Source organism: Silurus aristotelis (genome assembly GCF_946808225.1).
Source record: "Silurus aristotelis genome assembly, chromosome: 23".
NCBI classification, from domain to species: Eukaryota; Metazoa; Chordata; class Actinopteri; order Siluriformes; family Siluridae; genus Silurus; species Silurus aristotelis.
In genome coordinates this window covers 6146492-6173619 of record NC_139596.1, presented here as the reverse complement: position 1 = coordinate 6173619, position 27128 = coordinate 6146492, and the positions used below count along the sequence as shown (strand labels likewise).

The 27128-nt window shown below is 37.6% G+C and overlaps 2 protein-coding genes across 3 annotated transcripts in view; one reads left to right on the top strand and one right to left on the bottom strand.

Moving 5' to 3' along the window:
* Window positions 1-19188, bottom strand: part of niban2b (niban apoptosis regulator 2b) — a 44181-nt gene extending 24993 nt beyond the window's left edge. The window contains exons 1-5 of the mRNA XM_083526848.1: window positions 18866-19188; window positions 7263-7393; window positions 6363-6491; window positions 3203-3308; window positions 1858-2025 (exon numbers count right to left, since the gene is read on the bottom strand). Coding sequence (XP_083382974.1) covers window positions 1858-2025; window positions 3203-3308; window positions 6363-6491; window positions 7263-7393; window positions 18866-18920 — 589 coding nt within the window. The 5' untranslated portion in view covers window positions 18921-19188. The remainder of the gene's footprint in view (window positions 1-1857; window positions 2026-3202; window positions 3309-6362; window positions 6492-7262; window positions 7394-18865) is intronic.
* A 2909-nt stretch (window positions 19189-22097) lies between these two features.
* Window positions 22098-27128, top strand: part of stxbp1b (syntaxin binding protein 1b) — a 32202-nt gene continuing 27171 nt past the window's right edge. For both annotated transcript variants that reach the window (XR_014531078.1, XM_083526966.1), the window contains exon 1: window positions 22098-22235. Coding sequence is in view for 1 of the 2 variants with exons in the window: in XM_083526966.1 (XP_083383092.1) it covers window positions 22199-22235 (37 nt within the window). In the remaining variant the exon portion in view is untranslated. The remainder of the gene's footprint in view (window positions 22236-27128) is intronic.

The window sequence follows — 27128 nt, the reverse complement described above, 5'->3', positions numbered from 1 at the left end:
GCTAATATCGTAGCTAGATATTATAATCTAATAATAATAAAATATCAATAAGATATAGTATACTATTAGTGCCATCAAAAAAAAGGTAAAAGTTCACCCTGATTTCAGGAAATCTCCAAATAAAAGGTGTGAATTATTAAAATGTGGGAAGGTTTCGGATTTTCAGACCAAGAGTTGACAAGCGTAGGCTTGTTTGTGTGGCATTACAGGGTTGCTCAGAAAAACTGCTGTCAGTCAGCTTACTGTGAGAGTCGGAGGCAATTCAAAAACAATAACAAGACTTGCAACACAGTGGGCCAAAATTCATCAAACACCAAGTTTAGACAAGACAAAATGATCTCTTTAATTTTTCCACAGAAAGTGAGTGACACAGACAGAAAGAAAAATGACAAAATTATAAAACTCAATTGTTACCAAATCAGAGTCTCACATTACATCAGCCTTCATTCAGAAGTCCCAACCACCATCTAGATTGTATGAGAAATTGTTATATCTACCTCATACAGCCCATACTATTTCTGATGCAATCTCTCTTAGTACAAGTGACCTCAACCTGGATTAATATTAATATTTAAAATCTGTACACCTGCTAATTCATGCAGTTACCCAGTCTAGCAATCAAGTAGCATCAGAGCAACAAGAGCTTCAGTTAATGCTCACATTAAACATAAGAGCGGGGAGAAATATGAATCAATCTATGAATCTCAATAACTCTTGACTGTTGTGGAGTAGATCAGAAAATAGTGATCTTCAGCGATTTTTCCAAAGAATGATATCCGGTCAAACAGCTTGTTGATGGGAGAGGTCAGAGGAGAATGACCAGACTGGATTGACAGGACAGGTAGACTATAGTAACTCTCATAACCAGGTTCTAGATTATCAAAAGGTCACCTGTCCAGTTTTAAGTCAGTACACACGCAAGCTTTAAATTCTCAACTGGCAAGACTGAAACCTGTCGAATTATTTTGCTGTTGGAGCTGCTTATCTGCTCATCATGTGTGTAAAGAGTGGTTATTTGATTTACCATTGCCTTTCTGTCAGCTCAAACCAGTCTATTCATTAACCTTTGATGTCCCAAAAACTGGTGCTCACAGTTCTAGATGTTTCTGAAATATTTTGACCAGCCGGTTTAGTACTAACAACCATGCCATAGTCACATTTTTACCCAATCTGATGTTTAATGTGGACATTAACTGAAGCTCTTGGCATGTCTCTGTATGTATTATGTATTGCTTTGTTGCCACATGATTGACAGAATAGATTATTGAATGAATGAGCAGGTGTTCCTCGTAAAATGGATGAGTGTATAGTAACAGTTTGAGAATAATGTCGCAGATTCATTTAGATCTAATTACAAATGAAAACAATGAAAATTTAAGAATGAATCATTGCCTTTAAAATGTCAAGTATTCGTTGTTAAACTACTACAGCAAATAATATTTCGTTCCAGTTTCGGCATGCTAACAGTACATGTTGACCTCATCTTCATCAAGCTCTCTTTCCGTCTCATAGCCTTGAGCTACAGAATTCTTTCTATTCTCCAGCATTTGAAAAGAATGAATTTTTACTGTATACAAAGCTCTGATCAAATTTCCCTCCTGTTCATATCCTGTGGCCTGTAAAATAATCCAGTGTTATCACCCTAATCGACTATCTGCCTTATTTGATTAATCATTGTAGACATAAAGGGTCATGATGAAATGAGATAAGCGGCCAAGAAGTCCTGGAACATGGGGCTCACAGAAGACATTACTCAGATTCAGGCATGTAATTAGGCACATCAAAGAAAAGTTTTCACTGTTTATTCCCCCAGACACCTATTTGAAACACACTGCATCATCTTGCTCAGTGACTCACCGTTGTTGGTATGTCGGATACAATCCTGAAACACAGCATGCCACTTCTCTTGCTCTTTCTCTGTGGCTGCGCAGAAATAGTGATGGCGTGCGTATGGGTGCCAAAGGATGAGCGGGTACTGCGTAGCACATTTCAGGAAGGGAGAACTGCTCACTTTAGCTTTTACATCTTGAGGACACACACACACACACACACACACACACACACACACACACACACACACACACACACACACACACACACACACACACACACACACACACACACACACACGTAGATGAATGAAATGAACGTCTCCACTATGATGAGTATAGAATCTGTTTAATACCAGATTTACAGATTTAACACCAATCAACATTAAAGCCACTTCAGCCACTGTAGCATGAGTCAAGCGCCACATGCTATAGGATTACGTGCTACAAGACCATGACTTCCCTCAATACCTCGTTCCGCATTTCTCCATTTCCAAACGTCATCTTAATTTCCTCACTCTCACAGATGCCCACAATTCCTACCACCTGCAATCTTCAGCTTGATTCATTCAAGTCATTCTATTTCTAGTGGATTATACTATCATTTACCCTGGTACTGCATGATTAGTGCAAAGATGACAACATTGCTAAGAAATCACAGACAGAAAAACAAAAAAACTGCTGTTTAAACTAAACTGGACTGGACTGGTCTGGTCTGGTCTAGTTTCACTGTCGGGTGCTGTTTTGCACTGAATGTTGCTCATGTGCACTTTAAAAAGTGTTCTAGCTAGTTTTGTGTCATCTTTTGTTCGTTTATGTAGTTTTATGTAGCACCTTGTTCTAGTGGGAAAGCTGTTTTGTTTCACTCTGCACTGTAATGAATACACTGACCAGGCATAACTGTATGACAGGTGAAGTGAATAACACTGATTATTTCTTCATCATGGCACCTGTTAGTGGGTGGGATATTATTAGGCAGCAAGTGAACAATTTGTCTAGAAAACTGATGCGTTGAAAGCGAGTTTGACTGCATCTCTTGGGGGATGTTCCCAGTCTGCAGTGGTCAGTATCCAAGTGGTCCAAGGAAGGAACAGTGGTGAACCAGCGACAGGGTCATGGGCAGCCGAGGGTCATTGATGCAAGTGGGGAGTGAAGGTTGGCTTGTGTGGTCCGATCCAATAGACAAGCTTCTGTAGCTCACATTTCTGAAGAATTTAATGCTCCTAATGCTTAACGGGTCAGGACTGTTTGGGCAGCAAAAGTTGGACCAACACAATGTTAGGAGGTGGCCATAAAGTTATGCCTGATCGTTGTATATTTGGAATGACAATAAAAGCCTGCATGACTTGACTTGAAACATCTTGCTGTCTTACCAGGAAGGCTGGTGTCCAGAAGCTCCACATACTTATCCAGTGAAATCAGCACTTTGTAACCAGCACAGTTGATGCTTCCTTTGGGCTGAAGCCCTCGATCATGGGCCTGGATACAAATAAAAACAAATGCCTTTTTATATTTCATGATTAAAATTAGCATCTCCAGTGATCAGTATTGGTAAACATGGACATGGATAAAACAGTTATGACAAAAATGTCTCAGTGGTTAAATTAGCTTAGTCATGAGGAACCTCTACCATTAATTTAAATAAAGATGAACATTTACTACTATATTATCAGAATAAATTAAATTACAAGGTAATTCACAATCGACAGAATTGTCTTCTATAACAGTTCATCAAACTACAGATTACAAAGCAAGAAATCTCAGATTATTCCTTAATACAAAATCTCTTAACAACCTTCATGGTCCTCTGTCTTTTGGTCTTTTGGACAGAAATTAAGACTAAAAGACTGGAGGAGCCATGCCAAGAGTTTGATTCTGTGGTTGTGATATTTGTGTGAATTAAAATGTAGGTTTTGGTCATTATTTGCTGGAGGATGCAACCATGACCCACTTCTTGGTCATATTTTCAAATAATATCTAGGTACTGCATTTAATTCAGCTCCTGGAGCCTCTAAAGAAAAAGAAAAAAAAACCTTTACAGTACACTTAACAGGCTCTTTTCAGTGTAATCATGATTTTATTTATATTAAATCCACCAGGTTTGTTGCCCAAAAGCTATTTGTGTTAGAATCTAGAAAACTATAAGCATTTACAATATGCAATTAGAAGAATGGTCAGTCTGCATTTAAGCTCTCAAATATTATATTAGATTTGCTTTATTTCCATTTGCACCTTTTACATGTCAGATATTTTGCTCAAAAATCTACCAGTTACTGCTAACAATGATCCAGGGAGAAAAACTTTTATTTTAACAAAATAAAACTGTCTCCTTATACACTATATTGCCAAAGGTTTGCGGACACCTGGTCATAAATCACATGGGCTTTTTGAGCATTGCATTCCACATTTAGTCCCAAATTGCTTTTATAACACCCTCTACATTTCTCCTAGATATTAGTGTGTGCTTGTGGACATCAGCCACAAGGGTGTTAGTAAATTCAGGTAGTGATGTAGGTGAGGTGAGGATGCCTGGGGTGCAGTCAGCGTTCTAGTTCATCCCAAAGGTGTTCAGTAGGGTTGAGATTAGTGCTCTATAGCAGGCCACTCAAGATCTTCCTCTTAAAAACCATATCTTCATGAAGCTCACTTTGTGCACAGGGGCATTGCCAAGCTGGAACATGTTTGGGTTTCTAAGTTCAAGTGAATGCATTTTTTTTTTTTATTATACAGCATCCTAAGATGTCCTCCTTTGTGGAAACACTTTGAAGAAGAACCACATATTTCAGAGGAGGTCAGGTGTCCCAATAAGTCAGGGACAAACCCTGTTTACTCAATTGAATTTATAACAAGTTTCATTTTGTGCAGAAAATCTAGGGGTGCCTATATATATATTTTATTTTATAATACATTTACTCCATTTAAGATTTAAAAGATTAGATTACCCTCATATGTTTCAAAACACTTTGAAAGTCTTTTCAAGGGTACCATTAATTCTAATGGCCATTAGAGGGTAAAACAGGTGTCATACAAGTCACACAAGGTAAAATTTACAGAAATGAATGAAAATGCTGCTGCTACAGCTGCGTGGGCTAGCATGGTATCTTGTTAGCTTAGTTTAGCTGGTAGCTCAACAAATGGAATCTTGAATTAGCGATGTGTGGCATTACTACGCTACATCTGTGATGATTGACCAGTGTTTACACACACACACACACACACACACACACACACACACACACACACACACACACACACACACACACACACACACACACACACACCTTTTTACTCCTTTGTTTTAAAACCTAAAATGATTCATGGGAATGAATGCAGTCAACAACAGGACATTATAGTCTTTATTTACATTAGACTTAATGAACCACCAGCTGCAACAGGAAAAGTCTGATAGGTATGGTGGTAAGATAACACAGCCACTTGCAAAATGGTGGAGTGTACAGGGTCAACCGACAGCAGGAAAAAGTGTGCGTCCCAAGTCATTCAAGGCATGGGAGCATTTTATATTAAACACAACAAAGAAACCTGAGCATGGAAGTACCATAGGTACCATAGCGATGCACGAGCACTTGAAAAGAAAACACTGGTCTCACAGATGAAGGTGAAACATCAGCACGGAAAGCAAAAACTGTATAATCCTAATCATGTGAAAATGGTAGAGTTTAAAAAGCACTATTGTGTAAACTCTTTGTTTGATAACTTCAGGACAGTTGCACTGGATCTGTTCTATCATGACTTACGAGCATCAGGTTGCGCAATCAGCTCGCTCGTGAGTAATGACAGAACAGATTCACTGCAAACAAACACTAAATCTGAAAGCAGCAAATAAAGGCAGCGGTAAACGATACAAATTTTAGCCAATACTGTGTTTTTTTAACAAATGCTTATGCATTTGTACACTAATGCATAAAACTTTCCTTTTTATAATCAAGCCTGTAAGCTCGAATATTTTAAGGTTGTCAACTTGCTACTAAACAACTTAAAACAATACAAATGTTAATTTACACAAATTGTACTCAACTGCTGTCCTTTTTTCAACCCAGCATGAGTGACTTTGTTCCAAGGAGAATCCCCCTCAACAAGCAGCCAATATAAGCTTTAAAATGTCTAAATTAAAAGATAATTAAACTCAATATGTAGCTTTTGCATTTTTCTAAGTACACTTTTCTACTTAAATACCCTTAATTAAAGTAATTAGTTTTAAGCAAAACATCTAATATTTTTTTTAACCAGATTAATCATTTATTCGAAAGAATAAAATAATAATAATCGTCTGATTAATTAATTAACGAAATAATTGTTAGTTGCAGCACTACATAAAATAAATACATTTCTATGTTTTGCTGAGGGAATATTTTTTGGAAGAAAAACGATACTCCAGCACAGTTTCAGAGACACAGTTTATGGTAGCATTATTTGTCCATGGCATTTATGCAAAACTGCATATTCAATTTAAAGTGAATGACCCAGTCTGCAAATTGTCTTTGTTCCCAAATCGCCCCGCCCCCCGCTAGTTACCTGCTTGCTTTCGTAGTAGCTGATCCTGTATGAATCTGGGACGAAAAGAAAACGATTCCGCCATTTTTTGTTCTCCTCTATAAACTGCAGCAGCATCCCTGAGAAGATCGACTTGTTCTCTAGAGGCACCTGAAAACATTACAAAAAAAGCAAAATGAGAGCAAATTCCAAGCTACCTATCGATTCTATTAAGGTCAACTTCAAAATATGTTACATGCAAAAAATATTTTCCCATAATTTTACTGTACACAAAAATTACACCCTGGGAGTACTTTAGTTAGTACAAAGGTTAGAACTCTAGGTGCTAAATAAATCGTGAACATGAAAAAAATAAAATAAATTCAGCAACTCTACTTGTCTAGACATGAACCAGCTTGGCTTCTGTAGCTAATGCTTTATAGTGGTTGATTTAATTAACTGTATTTATGCAAATTATTCAGCTGAAGATGGCTTATCGGACCAAAGGTTAGCTAGATTGGCGACATAAAAATTTAAGGTTGAAATGTTCAAAGACAGATGAGAGAGCCCCTGAAGCTAGTCAACGGTGTTAACCACCCATTTCAGTAGTCTTATTTATAGCAACTAACTTATTATTAACAGTTAAATATCAATACAATTCAAACAGTTGCAATCATTCAGTCATTTTCAATGATTATCTGGATATTTTGTACGCTAAATTCGTTAGATGGCTACAGTAGATAATCATGCAGATTTTAAAGCAGGTTTTCACAACAGCACAATCAGTGGTGCAGGTAATCCTTCATTACTGTCAAGAATGAAAAGCCAGCCAGCCAAGAACCAGCTCAAAACTGCACAGATGGCACAAACAGGGGTTTCCTGGCAAACTGTCTTTTTCCCATGGAGTGCACTTGGCAAGTCATAACAAATTGCGAAGATTACCTTGCGGTGCAGGAGCTGAGGTTGAGGTCCTCCTCCTCCCTCCACGTCAAAGCGCACCTTGTTAAAAAGTGCCACGGCGTATTGCTGCTCATAGAGGCGCCTGAACTCGTCCAGGACTTCGGCTGTCCTTGCTGGACAAAACACACATACAAAATTTAGATATGTGAGATAAAAAAAACTGTATGGATGTGATGTTTGGTCAAGATTCGTCAAATCAGCAGTGTGGTGGTTATAAAATGTAGTAATTTGCATCTGAATATATCTGAATTTATACACACAAACACATACACACTAATCCATGCTAGTGAGTGGGTTTAGCGCATCCACAAAGAGTTAAAGATTAACAGCAATTCACATTCTGCTTTTGGTTTTTAATCAAAAAGTACAGTTTGCATTGCTTGTGCTTCACAGCTCAAGGCACTTGCCTGCATGAGTCACTGTGCCAACGCTGAAGTCGGCATTGGGAACCATGCCAGCTCTTTATTAACCTGTTTGTTGTCCTGAAAAAACCAAAATTTCACAAGATATACACAAGAGACGATCCAAATCTGTGTTAAGGGCCTCACTTGTGAAAGTATTCTCAATAGGGTGTAGGCTCTGGTAGGGATCCAGGGAGGGGGAAAGGGAACATTCCTGCCCGTTTGTTTAAAATGCTTTGAGCAAGAGAAGAGCATGATGAATGCAGGGCAGAGAGGAGAGAAACACAGAGCTGAAATCTGTATGCATGGGGGGGAGGTGTATGATGGGATCTGATAAAAGGTCACTAGGGTCACATTTTGTACTCGGACAGTAAAAAAACATTTCTAGTAATAGTTCTAGTAAGGTTCTAGACATGTCAGGAACACAAATTAGTCAGAGACTAACCGTTCACATATTTGCTGGGTATGCATGCACAATATCAACAGTGCAAACAAAAAAAAAAGCTCTCGAATTCATGATTCTCATTGGTTGACAGGTGTTGTTCAAATATGACTGATGTCTTCTTTTAGAAGTTGTTCATTTAACAACACTAAAAAGATTCTCCACTGTCAGCTCTTTAAAGCTATTACTGCACTGCATCTATTCTGCTTTTAGCATCTTGTTGACTAAAACAGCTGGAAAATGTTCCCAGCATTAAACATAATTACAGGCAAAGTATAACGTGTTGTTGAATAATTTGCAAATTTCTGTTGAAAAACACTTCAGGACATATGCGGTACATGTAAAAAACTCCAGCTAATAATTGTATATTTTCCTATAACACCACACCCTGTTGTGGGTTTATTTGGTTTTTTTTTTTTACTTGCACAATATTCTTTAAGAAATCTGGAATTTTCTATGCTTTCACTTAAAATAACCTGTTTGGAACCTGGAATATATTTTGATAACCTGCTGCTTGCCATTTCCTCCCTGTTGCTAAAACCTCAAGTTTAAAAACCACAAAAATCACAAATGCACACTTTTACTACCAAACTATTTTTATAATTATGTGAATTATAGTGAATTAAGGTTCGTAAGGATAAAAAAAAAAAGGTCCTATAAAAGTTAATAATTTTAGTTTCACTTTATATCCACTTTTAAAATGAACGCATCAAAAACATGAATAGACAATGCAAAAGAAGATTCACACCGTTCCACAAGTTCTCTAATGGTTACCACCACAGCTCCTTTCTCTGCATAGGCCCTTTACATTTGTGTAGCATAAACCATGTTCATTTAAAGATTAATGCCAAACATACATATGGTGGAGAGTAATTCCACTTGTGCTGAATCTCATCGCACCAAAATAACATAAGTTCCATTATACTTCCATCATACAGTACTTTCTCTGAAAAGAATGGGGTGTATATACATTCACATTTGTGCTATTTAACCCTTATCCAGCAGGATGTACAAAAGTGCTTGGAAGTCTCTAGGAATGAATAAATCTACACTGGTATGCTAGATTACAAACTTAAGGTAAATAAACTAAGGTGCACCGCCATAAAAATGTGATAATTGAGAAGGATTACAATGTCCATTTCTGAACCTCAGTATAACTATGGTGGATGAGTACTAAAGCCTACTGAGGATAAAATAATAAACAAGAAATGAAAGCATGTAGAAATTACAAGCAATTAGAAAAGTGGGGAAGTGGTAGGGCTGTGCGATAAATCGATTTTATCGATTAACTCGAATGTGTAGTTTACATCGATCAGTTTTAATAAAAATCGGTTTTCTCTTTAATGTCCGCCGACGCTCCCCTCTGGGCTCCCATAGTTTCGAACGAACTCAGCCCCGCCCCCCCGTGCGTTTGCCATAGAGATACACAAACAACATGGCAGCGAGCAGAGAAGAACTCGTTCCCAAGTAAAGTTAAGCAGCCGCATGTTGAAAATACACGGTTAAGCAGCCGCACTTTGTTTAGTGTTGCACGTCCAATCGTTTTTAAGAAAAGTAAAGGCAAAATCACACCAAACATCACTGCATTTTTAATCACGTTCCACATTTAAACACTCATAAAACATTTTTCTTTGTAGGTTTGCTCATTTTAATGTTATGTAACGTTCTATTTTCACAATTTACAAAGGCAGGGCCGTATTTTTGGCTTGTTGTTTCTGATTGCACTTTAACACAAAGTGGGTTATAATTCCAGAAGGGTAAAAACTTTATTTAATAAAGTTAAAACTTAAAAAAAAATAAAGTTTTGTCATATGCAGATTGATTTTAAGCAGGGGAAAAAAATAATAAAAATCGATATAAATCGCAAATCGGATTTTTTGTGAAAAAATCTGGGACGCTGGATTTCTGTTTGGAAGATTTTGAACTAAAATCCCTAAACTACCAAGCGCTCACTGATGCTCCCTGAAGCAATACCCTTAACCCTCGACTGCTCATTTGGATCAATTAGATCTTTGTAAGTCACTCTGGAAAAGGGAGTCTGCCATATACTTTTAATGTAGATGCAAATATCTAGTCAATGAAAAGTTCTTCAATTAAGACTAAACATGTTCTTGCTAAAAGAACCTCAACAAATTCATTTAAACAAGAGGGAAAGTTGCATTTCCCCAACTTCTGACCTTTCCAGAAACTTAAGGTTTTAGTCTATAATCCAAATTTCAAAAAAGACAAAAATTTCAACCCTGACCAGAACCTGCATTGCCATCGGTCATTAAATATGAAAAGAACTTCACAAAATGCAAACAAAAGTGCAAACTCTTTCTGATTATAAAATGTGTTCCAGCACCACTTCTTCAAATCCTTTACATATTAAGTAGATCAAACAGCAGTAATAATTTACAAAATAATATAGAAAATGTATTAAAAGTAAGAGATCTACTATAGTGCTCGGAAAATAGTTGCAAGCCTCAATATAGACATTACTTAATCATCCCATTCCTTTGCATTCTAATGTAGTGCTCATGTCTTAATCATCTCATGCCTTTGTGTTACTAAGTTTAGACCATGACTGAAGTATCCTGTGCTTTTGTGTTAAGTCAAGGATATGATTTAAATATTTGTTTTATCTCAAATCTAAGTATCTAATATCTCATTTGCATGCCTGTTATGTAGTGGCAATGCATAATGATGATTTTGTTCCCAAAATGTCTTTTTTTTATTCTTTATTTTTTATCATTCCAAAATAATTTGGAACAAGGCTATTTTTTTAATACATGAATTACATTTTGATAAATGGCTCTAACAAAAAAAAAATTTATAAAGAAAATATTTAACGAACCAATTGTAACATTAAAAAAAAAACATTAAATATTTTATATATACACATACATATATATATATATATTAAAGGTGAGTGTATATACCAGGGGTGGCCGACCAGTCAGAGACCGAGAGCCACATTTTTGACTGTGTTACCGCAAAGAGCCACATCATACACATGGGCACATGAACATCACCCATCCCTTCCTCTTACACACACACACACACACACACACACACACACACACACACACACACACACACACACACACACACACACACACACACACACACACACACACACACACACACACACACACACCCCTGCTCAGCCAGATTTATTGTAAATGTCACACACCAACATAATGACAGAAATTGACTCCTACAGTTCTAAGACCACAGGCTAGTCATTTTCAACAATGAACACTGCACTGTCTCACACACACACAAACTCTGTTTAACCAAGTCCACAAACAAAAATATATAATAATTTACAATACCGTTTTTCTTTTACTATGCATGTTACTTAGTGGGACTTTTGGCATTCCCTGCCTTGAACAATCCCCTTCAAATCTGCCTCGTATTCCGTTGTTGCCACTCGAAGCAATTCTTTTACGTGTTTGTCAGTCAGAACAGATCGATGCTTTGATGTCACGTGTTTCAGGGTAGAAAACACAGACTTTGTGTTTATTTTTATGTGCGTGTTCACTTCGCTTGAGTTCGATACTGTATTTTCGTCAAATGCGCATGTGCGTGAGATGAATATGGTGGGCAATTAATTTTTTACAAGGGGCCACATGAGAAACCGGTATTGTGTCAGAGGGCCACACCAACGATAATATTTTAGGGATGCACCGAAATGAAAATTGAATTCAAATGGCAATGAAATCCATAATTTTTTGTGTTATGCCTTTTGCCTCTGCACCATCACTGGAAAACTTTCCTGCCTTTTCAAAAACGTCCTCTACAGACGGAGTGCGCATGCTCGGATTGACTACTTTTCTGCGCCGCGTTCTTCTCATATTTAGAATGGCAATCGGGACGTTTGGATTTCAGGTGATCAATTAAACCCGACTTGGAGAAACTCTTTGCAGATACACGCCCTCTTAAAATTTCAGCATTGCATGTTTTGCAAATCACTCTCCTCACACCGCAGGCATGTTGCTCTTATCCAGATAACCGTGTGCTGGCTGTGCTTTTTTATTGCATCATTACAATTGTGTTTCTGTCGTGTTGTTTCGGTGATTTAGGTATTTCCGAAAATTCTCGGTGCATCCCTGTAATTTATGATTGGCCTCATGCCAAGGTCTGATATACCGCAAAGTTTCCCAGTAGGGGCAAGCTCATTTAAGTCTTAAAAATACTGTATTGAACTTAAGCAATGCGAACACGCACATTAAAAATCAAACACACACAAACTTCGAAAGGAACATAAGAGCCGCATGAAACCAGCCAAAGAGCCGCGGGTTGGCCACCCCTGGTATATACAGTACAAACCAAAAGTTTGGACACACCTTCTCATTCAAAGAGTTTTCTTTATTTTCATGACTATGAAAATTGTAGAGTCACACTGAAGGCATCAAGGGCTATTTGACCAAGAAGGAGAGTGATGGGGTGCTGCGCCAGATGACCTGGCCTCCACAGTCACCGGACCTGAACCCAATCGAGATGGTTTAGGGGTGAGCTGGACCGCAGAGTGAAGGCAAAAGGGCCAACAAGTGCCAAGCATCTCTGGGGGAACTCCTTCAAGACTGTTGGAAGACCATTTCAGGTGACTACCTCTTAAAGCTAATCAAGAGAATGCCAAGAATGTGCAAAGCAGTAATCAAAGCAAAAGGTGGCTACTTTGAAGAACCTAGAATATGACTTTTTCAGTTGTTTCACACTTTTTTGTTATGTATATAATTTCATATATAATTCCACATGTGTTAATTCATAGTTTTGATGCCTTCAGTGTGAATCTACAATTTTCATAGTCATGAAAATAAAGAAAACTCTTTGAATGAGAAGGTGTGTCCAAACTTTTGGTCTGTACTGTATGTTCTACAAATGTTTATGCTATGCCCCTATAAGTCATTGAAGATCAGATCCAAAGCCATACATGGCATTAGGCTCATGCTGTGTGTGTATATATGTTCTTGAAGTGGGAGAAGGGCATCTAAAAAGAAAAATAAGTCATAGCTCATGGTGAACATTCAGGATGTGTGTGTGAAATGTATGCTCGCTGTGCTAACCGCCGTCATACCTCAAACCCTATGCAACATGACTTGCTCTGTATACTTAAAGCAAGCATTGGCCTGCAAACATGTTACATTAATTAACATTGTTATTTAATATAATTCATTTTTATTTGTGTACTGCTTTCAACAATGAACATTGTCTCAAAGCAGCTTTACACAGATAATTATCAAACAGTTTCCCAATGTTCATTGTGAAGCCTCTCCCTCAGGTTCTTCGAGCCCTGAGGTGTGAGAATAAAACCAGGCCTCATTGTTTTTTATGGCTTCTTTCAAACGGACATCTCTGTTAGTGTTGCTTTAATAGAGAATGATCAAAGACTTTACTGACAGCATGAGCCGAACTTTTAGTAAAACATAAGAAGAAAGCAGTGCCTGGGACTGCAAGCAGGAGTGAAGTTCCTTTCGGAATCTTTATTGGTTTATCCTTCTTAGGGGAACACTTATGATTTAACAATACAAAAAAAGTTTTTTTCCCCAAAAAGGGTTTCTGACTAGATGGAATTGGAAAAACTCCCTTTCAAATAAGACATCAAGTAAAACTTTCTAACGTTTCTAAAACTCTGAGGTTCACCCTTAAAATGGAGTTTTCCTGTTAGAAAATGCTTAAATCGTAATCAAAATCAAGTTTATTGGCCAAGTGTGTGGACACACACAAGGAATTTGGTTACAGATGTTTAGCTAGAAACCATCTCATGAACTACATTAAAATTTCTCTTCAGAAAAGGTTTCATCAGAGACTTCGTTTGATGCAATGCGATTCTACTGATTGCAGCCTATTTAATTTTAAATGTGTAAAGCTTTCTGGCACTACAGAGGGAGTGACGCTGCACGATTAGCAAAAAAGTCGGAATAGCGAGAAATAAAGACAGAATTACGAGGAAAAAAGTCGGAATTAGGCAATTTTTCTGTGGCGGAAACGGACTTTTATATGAATCTTCTCCTCGACCCTTGCTGTTTTCTCCCTATTCCTTCATTTTTTCATTCTGCAGCGTCTTGTTTTCCTGTCTAGAACACTCCAGTGTTTAGCGGGTGGTGCATCAGTAATAATGGTCTTCGGGGAAATATATTGCCCAGTGTGTAGTTAAATCTAACAAACAAAGTTATTTGCTTCAATGATTTCTTGTATTCGAATTACTCGAGTATTTGTTTTAGCCCTAATAAGAATCCCACTACAGAGGAAAGAACCCTTTAAAGGTGTAACCATACAACAGAAGTCTTTTTTTTTTTTTTTTAAACTTTAAATATTATTTACAACGATATGGATCACTTTAAAAGCAATAAGTGGATTATGTTTTTATTATTTATCAATGATGTGCCAATATATACAGAAAACACTATTTATTCAGAATGTGACTAGAAAGTACTGGAGAACAACAAACAGTAATACAGGAGTACAGTTCATGTGAAGGGCCTCGGGAATGGGAGAGACAAAGTGTGTGTGTGTGTGTGTGTGTGTGTGTGTGTGTGTGTGTGTGTGTGTGTGTGTGTGTGTACGTCTGAGTCACTTAGTTTCATGTGATACTTAAAATGGCACTTCATCCCTGCCTAAGACACAAACCAGTGTAAACCGGTAAGAGAAAAAGAATCATTACCAGCACAGGAAGTGATGCAAGCAACATTTAAAGGGCAAAGCATGAATAAAATCATATAAACAGATCCTCTTTCCATACATCTGCATTTGTATCAAGTTTCCACACACATCTCCACATCTTGCACAATTTAGACAAAATCTATGAAAATGCCTGACTGAGACTGTTATAACCAATACCCCACTTGGTTCACTGCGTTTTATCTGCCCTGCCGCCCCGCCCGCCATTTCAGCCCTGCAATCCCAGCTCTCTTGCAGTCCCAGCTACTCCACTAGTTTCAGTAAATAAGAAAGGGCATGTATCAATGCAGTTTAATTTGGCTCTGTACACAAAACTGGTCGATAGTGCATCATTCCTCTGGATTGTCCCACATCACTAATCACCACTGTTCTAGATGATCACTAATAACCTTTATACCTAATGACAAATTACTAATCACCATTATTTCTGAAAACCAGTCACTGATCACCATTGCACCCAACGAATACATACGCAAACGTGTTTCCAAAATCTAATCACAGATCTACCTTGTTCCTAAATACCAATCACTAATCACCATGGTTCCCAATTAAATCACTGATATAATCAGATCAAATAATTTCTGTTGTTCCCAACAACCAATCACCAACCATTATCACATCAAATGACTAATCATAGTTTACTGTTGTTCACAAGAAAAATCATTCATCAGCAATGTTTCAGCCAAATTGCACTTTTTTTTTTTTTGTACTAAACTCTTTGTGATTTACTTTTCTCCCCAACTCCTCACTACTACTGCTTCTTGTCTTCATTAACATGACTTCTATACACAATGTTTTGATATGCAAATGAACAATATAATACTATGAATATAAAAATGATTGAGGATATCGGATCATTTTCATGACCTTCGTTTGGAGCTGTTAAACCGGATATAAATGGAAATCTCGATATATAGAAACCTCTAGACACAAAGCTACTTGAGAAAAATACTAATACTGTATTAAATCAAAAACCTGAGAATATGATGCCATAATTCCATTTTTGTCATCAAATGAATGCTAGTTCATCTAGTCCGCTAGCTGACAAGCTCTGGAAATACGAGCATACTACCATTTTTTTTAAAGGTTAGAATTACAGAAGGGTCAGAGAGGTAATTAAACCACTTTATTTATTTAAAAATAAATAAATAAATAAATAAAATAAAATAAAAAAAAAAACCCAGTTTATTTATATATACTATTTTATTGGTTAAAAATAAATGAAAAGTTAAATAATATATTTAGAGACATTCTTAAATAAGCTTGTGGATATTGTAGAATTACTGCAGTCAGCAAACTGAGCATTCATGTGCTGGTAAATTCATCTCTGAGCCTTGCAAACCTTAGGGAGATCATCTCGCTCTGCAAACAGGAAATCCCAAATGAAGTTTCAGGCTTTGACGAAACCGCTTTTAGGATCACCCCAGACCCAGCATGCTCAGTTACTGCTGCCTGGTTTAGTATCATATTTCCAAAAACATTGTAGAATTCAGGTCAGTTTTACAGAAATACAGGCAAAGAGTTGAAACATTATAGATTTGGAAGTGTGGCAGGTTTCCAGTTAAGACAATATAATTAATTATATTACAGTTATATTTTTTAATGTTACAACAGGAATTCAAATTATGAGAGCTATACAAAAGGACACAGCAAATCTTTGAAATGTGTAATTATGAGGTATGTTATTGTGTAAAACCATAGTAAGCCTTGGGGGGCAACCATTTTAGCGCAAACATAGGAGTGAAACACTACATTTTAAATTATTTTTCATTATTCTAATTCATGAACCGGTGCTTATCAGCTGCTTAATGCTAGCCTTGTTTTTGTCCGGACGCTTGCTTGTTAATGTGCTAAGCTCTTCACATATGCTAATTGTCCTGAGAGCCTCACCAGTGCTGACTACACCACTGAGCACAAGCATGACCTGATCATGGAAACTTTTAAACATCACACTGACATGCGTTAAAGGAAACTCTATTTAGGTAATGTACTGGTTCTTCTGATTATTATCGCCATTATAGCCTTTTTTTTTTTTTTTTTTTATTATACATATCTTTTAAATTCCAGCTGAGTGACTTAGTGACTTCAAATCAGCACTGTGATTGACTAAGAATTTGCTTGCTGGTCAAAAAGGACAACATGCAGAGATTTCCCTACACTTTGAGAGCTACACTGATAATAGGGGAGGGGATTATCTATCTTAAACATTGTGTTGCATAAGACGTTAAACATTTAGCAAGAATTGACAGCTAGATATGCTTACTTCATGAAGCAACACACCCACTCCCCGCTGGTGCCCCATAAAAACCATTTGGCCTTGAGGCTAATATGCTACTGTGGTATTTCCTGTTGAAGCTCCGTCTTACTTTTGACCTGTGACCTTTTAAAGCTCCATATGGAGGTAAATTCCAGTGTTACAAGCTCTAAATTGAATTCTGCCAAATCTTGCAGAAATGAGTGCTTTGTATAAAATAAGCAAAGAAACAAAGCTCAAGGGCAACTCCACAGGAAGTGCTGGAGTTAGCTTCTATTCTTATGCTTCACTGGATGATGACCTCATCCTCTAAGGCAACAGAGGATGGTAGGAATTAATAATTCATGACAAATCCTTGACTTCGGTGTTCTGATGTCTGATAAAGAGAACATTTTAAAAACTTAATCCAAATGTTCGGTTATGGCTTATTCACAATGTTCTTGCAATGAGCAAGCCATATCAAGGACAGGGAGTGGTTTCTGAATCTGCAATCCCAACAAACGCCCACACTGCCACACTTACACACACCAGGCAACAATTGGGCTAAAATGTATGTCTGTATAATTAAAAAAAAAGTGGAGTTGATTTAATCATCAACATGTTTTTGGATTGTGAAGGAAACCTTTAAAAGAACCATCAGATAGCCCAGATGAATAAAAAGAGAGCATGTAAAACATTGCATCGACAGTAAACTAAACTCAGGCTCAAACCCAAGACCTTGTAGCAATAATGCCACAACTTGACCTGCTGTGCCACACTGAGAACATTGCTCCAGCTGGATTGGAAGCAAATTAAACACCAATGTTGTTCAGCTACATTTGTAAGATACAAAAAAGTCAATGGAAAGAGCATTTTTGGCACAGGATTTAAAGCTTGAATTAAGTCTAAATTATCCTTATGTCGAGTGATGTGCTATCCAGCCACACTTCTCCCTTTACAGTGGTAAATCTACTAATTCCTGAGATGCCATCTTAAATATATGTTTAAATGCTGTACCCTTTATTTCTTTACTCCCTCACACCCTCCTTAGATCAGAAACCCTCGACAGATCTGAATTATATTTCAGTGAGGTGTGAAACTTATGTGATTATTTTCTAAACCAATAACTTAGCAATAATGTGCTTTAGAAATACATATTAAAATAATAATATTCCTTGGAAGACGGCACCCACATCAGTAAACCTTTGATCGGACATGGTTAAAGATTGACCTGAACTGATTGTTCCGAGTCAAATGGTTGGATCTAGCTGTGAGTCATGAAACACCCAGAGATTCTGACCTGGAAAAAGAAGTTTAAATTGGATGATCACATCAGATTAGGAACCGTAGTACTAGTGCTGCATGAGCAATATATTTGGCACCCCTGGAAAGTTCGTTATGGCAACCAGGGTTTAAGGAAACTCACCATCTGCTCAGGTGACTCATACCAGTGAGTTGGTTTTAACATCGTGGTTGAAAAGGAGAAGAAAAAGTGGAAAAAAAAATACAACCACTGCACAAGTAGAGAGTCTATTAAACACTTTTTTTCTTTTCCCTTTCTTTCTATATAGGAAGGGGAAACAGCGCGCCACGTCGCCACACTGAAAAAGTGCACCAACATCGAGTCCCAACAGGATCCACACTCCCTGTACACTGGTGTTTAACAAAAACCATAATAAAGCACTATGGTGTAAGGAAATGAGGTCATGATGAATTCCAGCCTTGGAGAAAAGTACATTTATGAATTTATGATTTAAGATACACAACAGGATCGCAGGGTGTGAAGTGTGATTCTTATTTGTTTGTTTGTTTGTTAACAGAAGTCGGATCAGTAAACACTCACCTGTAATGATCTCCCGTTTGCCTTCATCCAGGTGGCTTGAGATCAAATCCCCCATTGCGACCAAATCAGCGATATATATCCAGTCTCTTCTGTTTCAGAGAACTTTTCTTACTTTTTCTTCCCTGGCGCTTTTCTCTGCAAACCAGACAGTGGAGAAGCGATGAAGTGAGTCACAAGGAACGAGAAGCTCAGTTCATCATGGAGCGTGTACGGGACACACCCTCAACTATGATTGATGGTGTTTTATCGAGGCCCTGCCTTTCTATGGACCAGTGCTTATGGCCAAGGTGGAGTTTTAGTATAGGAGGTAAAGAGTAAGAGTGTGTGTGTGTGTGTGTGTGTGTGTGTGTTTAACCACACCCTTTAATCACGGGTGGAGCTTCGGTTTTCATCCTAAACATAACAGAATTTACGGACAGCCCTGATTAATGCGAGCCCAGTAAAATATAGGTTACGCATCCCAGTGCACAAAATACAAGTTGACCAGAGCTGAACTTGTGACGTAACACAGTGTGACGTAACAACGCGCTGGTACGAGGATTCAGGGGTTCAAAGTGACTTTGAAGAAGACGAAGCAGGAACCAATTCATGATTGTCATTTAAATGTATAAATCTCATTTCTCTTAGTGTTTATTCCCTTCTACAACACACATCTACTGTGCATCAGAACCACATAAAAATATGTCTGTGTATAAAAAAATTGAGAAAAAAAAAATGACTACCCTGAAAATGAATTAGATAACAACCTTTGTTCCCACAAATGTAAATTAGATGTCAAACCTGTTCCACGTTTTGTTCCCCTTGTTCCAAACAAAACAAAAAAACTCGACTAATAGTTACGAAATCCATGTCTGTATTTGCACGATTGGACACGAACTGGCAAACTTTTATTTTAATTCTTGCCAAACTTTCAAAATAGACGTGTGGGATTTTTGTTAAATTGTAAGGGTTAAAATATGAACTTGGCGCCATCTAGTGCATAAAGTGCGCAATGGCATACTAAATCAAATACAAATAAATATTTGTATAATTACAATTTTTTTTTTTTTTTTTTTTTATTCAGTGACAACGATGATCCTTTGGTGTTCATTTAAAGGAAAACAAGGCAGTACTGTTGCTAATTTTCATCCAAATCTTACAAATTCAAATCTGCACATCACAAAGCCAGCTTATAGATTCCATTCTTAAAATATTGTGAACAAAATGTGAATAAATTCAGATTTAGGCCTCTGAAGTACATACAAAAAGCAACTTCATGCAACCAAATAATCTGTTAGTGAACTGATTGATGATGAAAAAACAGTTAAGCCGAATAAGTCTTTTGAATTAAAAGGGATAGTATTGATCTCATATAATACATTAAATCAGATAAATGTGCCATTTAAATGCTTAAATCTGACTATTTTCTTAATCAGATTGAAAATGTTTTGTTCCTAACCTTTGTTTTGGAATATATGTTTTTGCACATGTATATATATTTCAAATAGATTGCAATATTTACAATTCATTCATTCATTCATTTTCTCCCGCTTATCCGTAATCCGGGTCGCGGGGGCAGCAGTCTAAGCAGGCCCCCGCCTTCGACTGCTGCCCAATCCTCACAGCACTGTCCCTTACGGTCCCTCCTGCAGGTGGTGAGCCCACGGGAAGGCGGCCCCACGTCACTCCGTCGTCACGGACCTTGATATTTCCCTCGTAAGGGACCCCCGGAGCATAGAGGGTTAAGGGCCTTGCTCAAGGGCCCAAGAGTGGCAGCCTGGCGATACCGGGGCTTGAACCCCAGACCTTCCGATCGGCAACCCAGCGCCTTAACCGCTGGAGCCACCACTCCCCCTCCCTCCATTTACAATGTCCCCTTTAAATCTGAAATTGTATTGAATTTGTTCAGATTTAGGCAATGAGTACCAAAACATGCCTAATATAAATCTTACATTGCAATATATTTATTTTAGTATCACCTTTGCTTAATACTATAAATCCCTCTCAACAAACATGCTTACAGCATTTCAACAGAATGTAGATTTTAATAATCTAATAATCAAAAAGTAATTGTGAACATGCCCTCTAGTGGAGAATTAAAGTTACAGCCACAGCTACAGCTTTAATTCTGAAAGTTACAAAGCACTGTCACTGGAGACTCCTTCCATAAATGCTAAGTAAACATCCCCTTTAGAAAAAGCATTGCCATATTAATAATTATAGGGCATATTTCTGTAATAGAAATAGTATAAAATAACAAGAACATCTATACAAACAAATCAAGTGGATTTTATTGTCAACAATATACAGTACAGTACACAGTGGAACTAAACAATGTTCTTCCAGGACCAAGGTGGACCAACAAGGTAATAGAAAACTAATTAGAACAAATCCTGAAGATGGCTACTAAGTTGTGTGTCAGCCTATAGTGCAGCTGCTGAGATACAACCTCACTTCCTGTATGGCAGCTTCACTGATCTGAATATGTCTTTACCTGGGGTAGAGCTAGAATAGACTATATCCAGGGTGTCTCCGTCAGGATAATGAACTGAGGATGCAATTATTACAACTCTTTCTTCAAATTCTGTCCAGTCTTTTCCACATTTGGGTTCACTTCATCTTTATCACCCTGCTGTTCACCTAGCCTTCATTTAGAGAATTGCAGCAGTATCTGAGGTTAAAACATCTAAATCATGAAATAAACCTTGACTCCCTAAGACTAAAGCTATGGCTCTGGTTTCATGTGATTGATTATGAATTGTGAATGTGTTGCTCACTGAGTCTGGGTGATGATGATGATGATGATGATGATGATGATGATGATGATGAATATTAATGGTGGTGCTTTGGTGAGTTTGGAATGAGATTGCAAAGAGCTTGGATTCTTATAAAGATTAGAGAGAGGGCGAGAGGGGGAGAGAGAGAGAGGGGGGGGAGAGAGAGGGCGAGAGAGAGAGAGGGCGAGAGGGGGAGAAAGAGAGAGAGAGAGAGAGAGAGAGAGGGGGGGGGGGGAGAGGGCGAGAGAGAGAGAGAGAGAGAGGGCGAGAGGGGGAGAGAGAGAGAGAGAGAGAGAGAGAGAGAGAGAGGGGGGGGGGGAGAGGGCGAGAGAGAGAGAGAGGGCGAGAGGGAGAGAGAGAGAGAGAGAGAGAGAGAGAGAGAGAGAGAGAGAGAGAGAGAGAGAGAGAGAGAGTACGAGAGGGGGGGAGAGGGAGAGAGAGAGAGAGTGAGAGAGAGAGAGAGAGAGAGAGAGAGAGAGAGAGAGAGAGAGTACGAGAGGGGGGGAGAGGGAGGGAGAGAGAGAGAGAGTGAGAGAGAGAGAGAGAGAGAGAGAGAGGAATAGTCGTATTCTGGATCATGGCTCCTCTCGGATTGAAAGCGATTGTCGGAGAAAGTAAGTATTTATCGGTTTGAAACCAAGCAGGTTTCTCTTTTTTTTTCTTTCTAATACATGAAAAAAGAGAAGTGGACTTGAACTTTATGGCGTTGATTTATGACGCTGTAGTGAATTGGCGATTCTGATGAGGTAATAATGAATGGAGATAACATGATAACAGACTGCCCTAAAAACACGTGATAAGGTTCTTATTTCATGTCTGTCTTGAAATCAAATAGATTGAATATAGCAACAATAAAGACTGAATGGCATTTGTTCATATCCTGTAAAATGAATGAGTAATAATCAATAACACACTGACACTTCTCTGATTTATTGAACGCAGAAGATTATTCTTATGATTAGTCTTTCTTTATTACGCTTCTTGTCTGGTTATTATTTGCTGTGTCCAGCTGATAAAGCGGATGTACCCTCGCACTAATCCATCTTCACTGTTGCCAGATGTTATTTTTGTGCATTTAATTCACCTTGGTTTTATAGTGAACGGATACTCATTTTTTTAGATGCTTAACTGTGATCTCTGTGTATGCTTCCACTGCATTACCATGTTTTAAAAATGTCAAAGTTTGGTTTCATGTTTTTGGGAAATTCTTCAGTTATTGGTCGTTTAAATAGATTTCTAATCTGGCAACCCTGTGCCTCGGATTAGAAAGTGCTCGTCTGCTTTTATGGACTGCTGGACGAAGACATTTACAATAGACCAAAAATGTAAATGTGATCATAACTGGACATGCTTTTACATCAACTGTTTAGTATAATTGTCTAATAAACTAAGGATGAACATAAATGAATAATAAACATAAATAAACATGATGAGCTGCAAAAATTCTTGTCTACAATGTTAACAAGGGGCACTCAAAAGACCTTTCCTGGTTGTTCTGTTTTTTTTTTTTTTTTTTAATCATTTTCTGCCACAAATAATTTCCTTTCGAACAAAATAAGAATTTGCCCTGGATTGAAGTTTTCCTTGATTCATCCTTTCACAATTTCAGGAATGTTTCCTCCTCATCTAAGCTCACCTAAGCTCATCTAAGTTGATTAGACTCGGAACTTGGAGGCCGCTCCTAGCTCGTATATCATAATATTAAAGCTCTGTTTTCGGAGAAAAGATTTTGTTATAACTCCTAATTTGTTTGGTAACATTAGCGATCTTTACAAACCGACAAAATGTGGTGAAATGAGGACAGTTTTCTTTTACTTAATATATTTACTTATATTAGTATCTTTAATGGGATCCTTTTATGTAAACATTACAACCTTTCTTCTAGCAATGATCATTAAATTATTATAAGTCAAGTCAAGTTTATTTCTATAGCGCTTTTCACAACAGACATTGTCCTAAAGCAGCCATACAGAATTTAACAGTTAAGGTGAATGTTGTGTATTTATCCCTGATGAGCAGCCATGGTGACTGTGGCAAGGAAAAACTCCCTTAGATGTTATGAGAAATGAAACCTTGAGAGAAACCAGACTCAAAAGGGGAACCCATCCTTATTTGGGTGATATCAAGAGTGTGATTATAGTCTTTAAACAATACAGAATACTGGAGAGTGAGAACTAACATGAGCACTGGAATGTAAGATTATGAGTAATTTTCTTTCTACAGCCTTTTACAGTCATTTGTGGTTATAAAACTAGGAGCTACTGAGCAACTCATAAAATAGCTCAACATTTGCGATCATCACAAATCCAACACCAGCCTCTCCATGCCAGAGCCTTTAAACACTCAAAGAGGTCCAATGTCAAAACTCCAATTGGCGCTGGTACGTTTCTGGGTGGTTTGGGATGTTTGCGGGGTCGGCATCTACTTCTTTAAAGGTCCACAATCTTATTTGTATAGCGCTTTTCACAACAGACATTATCTCAAAGGTTATCTTCATCATCTTCATCTTCACCTTATCTTCATAAGGTGGGAGGTGACTGGGGCTGGAGCAACCTCAGGATGCCTCGGGATGGGGAGAGAAAGAGAAGCAGTGGAGAGGAATTAGCGTAGCTGCTGTTCATGATATTAGCAGCACAAGTTAATAATGTGCATGTGATCAAATGTTCTGGAGCACAAGGTTATGTGATGTGTGTTATGTGTAGGCTTTGCTAAAAAGATACGCACTTTAATCTGCACTTAACCTGGGAAAGTGTGTCTGAGCCCCGAACACTGTCAGGAAGTCTATTCCAGAGTTTAGGAGATAAATGTTAAAATGCTCTACCGCCTTTAGTGGACTTTGCTATTCTAGGAACTACTAGAAGTACAGAGATCTCAAGGAGCATGATGAATTGCAGCATGTTAAAAGACTGGAAAGATAATTGGGAGCTAAACCATTTAGTGTTTTGTAAGAAGCAGGTAGCCAGTGTAGGGACGCTATGATTGGGGTTATATGATCATATTTCCCCGACCTTGTGAAAACTCTGGCTGCTGCCTTCTGGACTAACTGTAGCTTGTTTATTAATGATGCAGGACATCCACCTAGTAATGCATTACAATAGTCTATTCTGGAGGTCATGAACGCATGGATGAGCTTCTCTGCATCAGATATAGATAACATGTTTCTTAGCTTAGCAATATTTCTAAGGTGGAGGAAGGCTATTTTTGTAACATGGTTGATATGATTTGTAAAAGACAAGTTGGTGTCTAAAATAACTCCCAGGTTCTTTTACCGTTGAACTAGTAGATACAGAACATTCGTCTAAATGCAGGTTGAAATGCTGGAGCTTCTGTGTACTGTTTTTTTGGGCAGATGAGCAAAATCTCCGTCTTAATAATAGAAAGTTATGAGTCATCCAGTCTTTTAATTCTTTAACACACTCAGTTATCTGAGTCAATTGAGCTGTATTGTCTGGTTTTGATGAGATATATAGCTGGGCATCATCAGTGTAACAGTGGAAGCTAATCCCATGTCTTCTAATAATATTTCCTAAGGGAAGCATGTATATTGTGAAAAGCAGGGGTCCTAAAACTGAACCTTGTGGCACGCCATCATTTACTTGAATTAACCTGGATAGCTCTCCATTTAAGTCTACAAAATGGTAACGGATGGATCTATAGTGTTGAATGCATCACTAAGATCTAGTAAAACTAACAGAGAGATGTAGCCTGGTCTTAAGCTAAAAACATGTGATTAATGATTTTATCTAGAGCAGTTTCTGTGCTATGATGGGGCCTAAAACCTGACTGAAACTCTTCAAAGATATTGTTCTCTTGTAAGTAGGAACATAACTGGGCAGCGACAATCTTTTCTAAAATATTAGACATAAATGGGAGATTTGAAACGGGTCTGTAATTTGATGGCGTGTTTGAATCCAAATTAGGTTTCTTAATGAGGGGCTTAATAACTGCTAACTTGAGGGGTTTAGGGACATGACCTAAAGATAGTGAGGAGTTAATAATATTCAGAAGAGGCTCACCAGCTGTATGTAACACTTCCTTAAGTATTTTATTTGGTATTATTTATTTATGGTAGTATTTAGCTTTGGTAATAACATCATACAGATAATGCAACTTTTGACAGGAAGTCACAAAACTACATACATTGCATTCTATTAACCTTAGCTAGTAAAATCCTTAGAAAGAGACAGACATGAGAAAGAGGCTCACCAAAGTTATTCTTTCAGAGTTTTCTCTGACTTCTGAAGAAAATAATAGGAAATAATGTAAGAAATTCGCTTTTGAAGTGGTTGATTATTTTCAAATAACAGCACATCAAATAATTTTTTATTTCCTTTCTACTACATCAATTTGACAACAGTTACAGCTTACATTAATAATGGACAAATTTCCGTTTATTGTTAGATACAATGTTTTGGAACATTAACAAGACACTAAACAAGACTCTCTCTCTCTCTCTCTCTCTCTCTCTCTCTCTCTCTCTCTCTCTCTCTCTCTCTCTCTCTCTCTCTCTCTCTATCTCTCTCAGTCTCTCTCTCTCTCAAAAATATAACCTTGCTGACAGACCTACAATAATGTAGTACAAAAAGAATCATTAGCTTCAATCACAATTGAGCATTCTGAAGTATTATTAACTATTATTAATATTATACAGCATAGTCAAAACCCAAAAAGCACCTGTTATCTTAAAAGAGGATTACAGCATTTCCATAATCTGATGTCCTTAGCCAGTCTAATAAAATGTATGTATAGCTCTTGGTTAGTAGACAAATAATGACCCTATTAAACATTTCTGATGTTGATAGTTGGTTCACCAGTAACTGGAATGTATCCTGTGGAATTAGATAAGATGGGGAGCTGTTGTGTAATCACATTGCTCATGTTTAAGCAACCACACTGATATGTTGTTAATGTGCCACTTTCTCTTTCAGCTGATTGCAATTCACTTGATTGCACTTGAATTAGGCACCAGTGAAAGCTCAATCAGCTGGCAAATTTTGGTTGTAGTTTGAAATGTAATAGTCCGACTTAAATAAGGCATTTTATATGTATGACCTAAATGTGTCTCTTGGCAACTCAGTTTAGCCCTTTTTTTGTCTTTCTACATCATTTGCATTGCTTTTTTAGAATCAATCAAAATATTCAGAGAAAGAGAGAGAGAGAGAGAGAGAGAGAGAGAGAGAGAGAGAGAGAAAGAAAGAAAACAAAAATACCAGCTTTGTAAGAGGATTGGAAAGAGATTAGGCCAGTGATTGCTGTGTCTCACTCAGTGAATTAAATAAGAGCTTTTTTCTAATGATGTCATATTTTTTAAAGCATTGTAGTGCCTTAAGCACAGTAGACAAGAGTTTCTAATGTTGTTTACTTCAATGTTTCAAATCAGTGTAACATTTTTATGCACAGCACAAATGCAGACAGAGGACACGTGTTCATATTTTCACTATGCATACAATAACATTAATATGCCCACAAAACAATAAACTTTTACCTTTTATCTTTAACCATGTCTT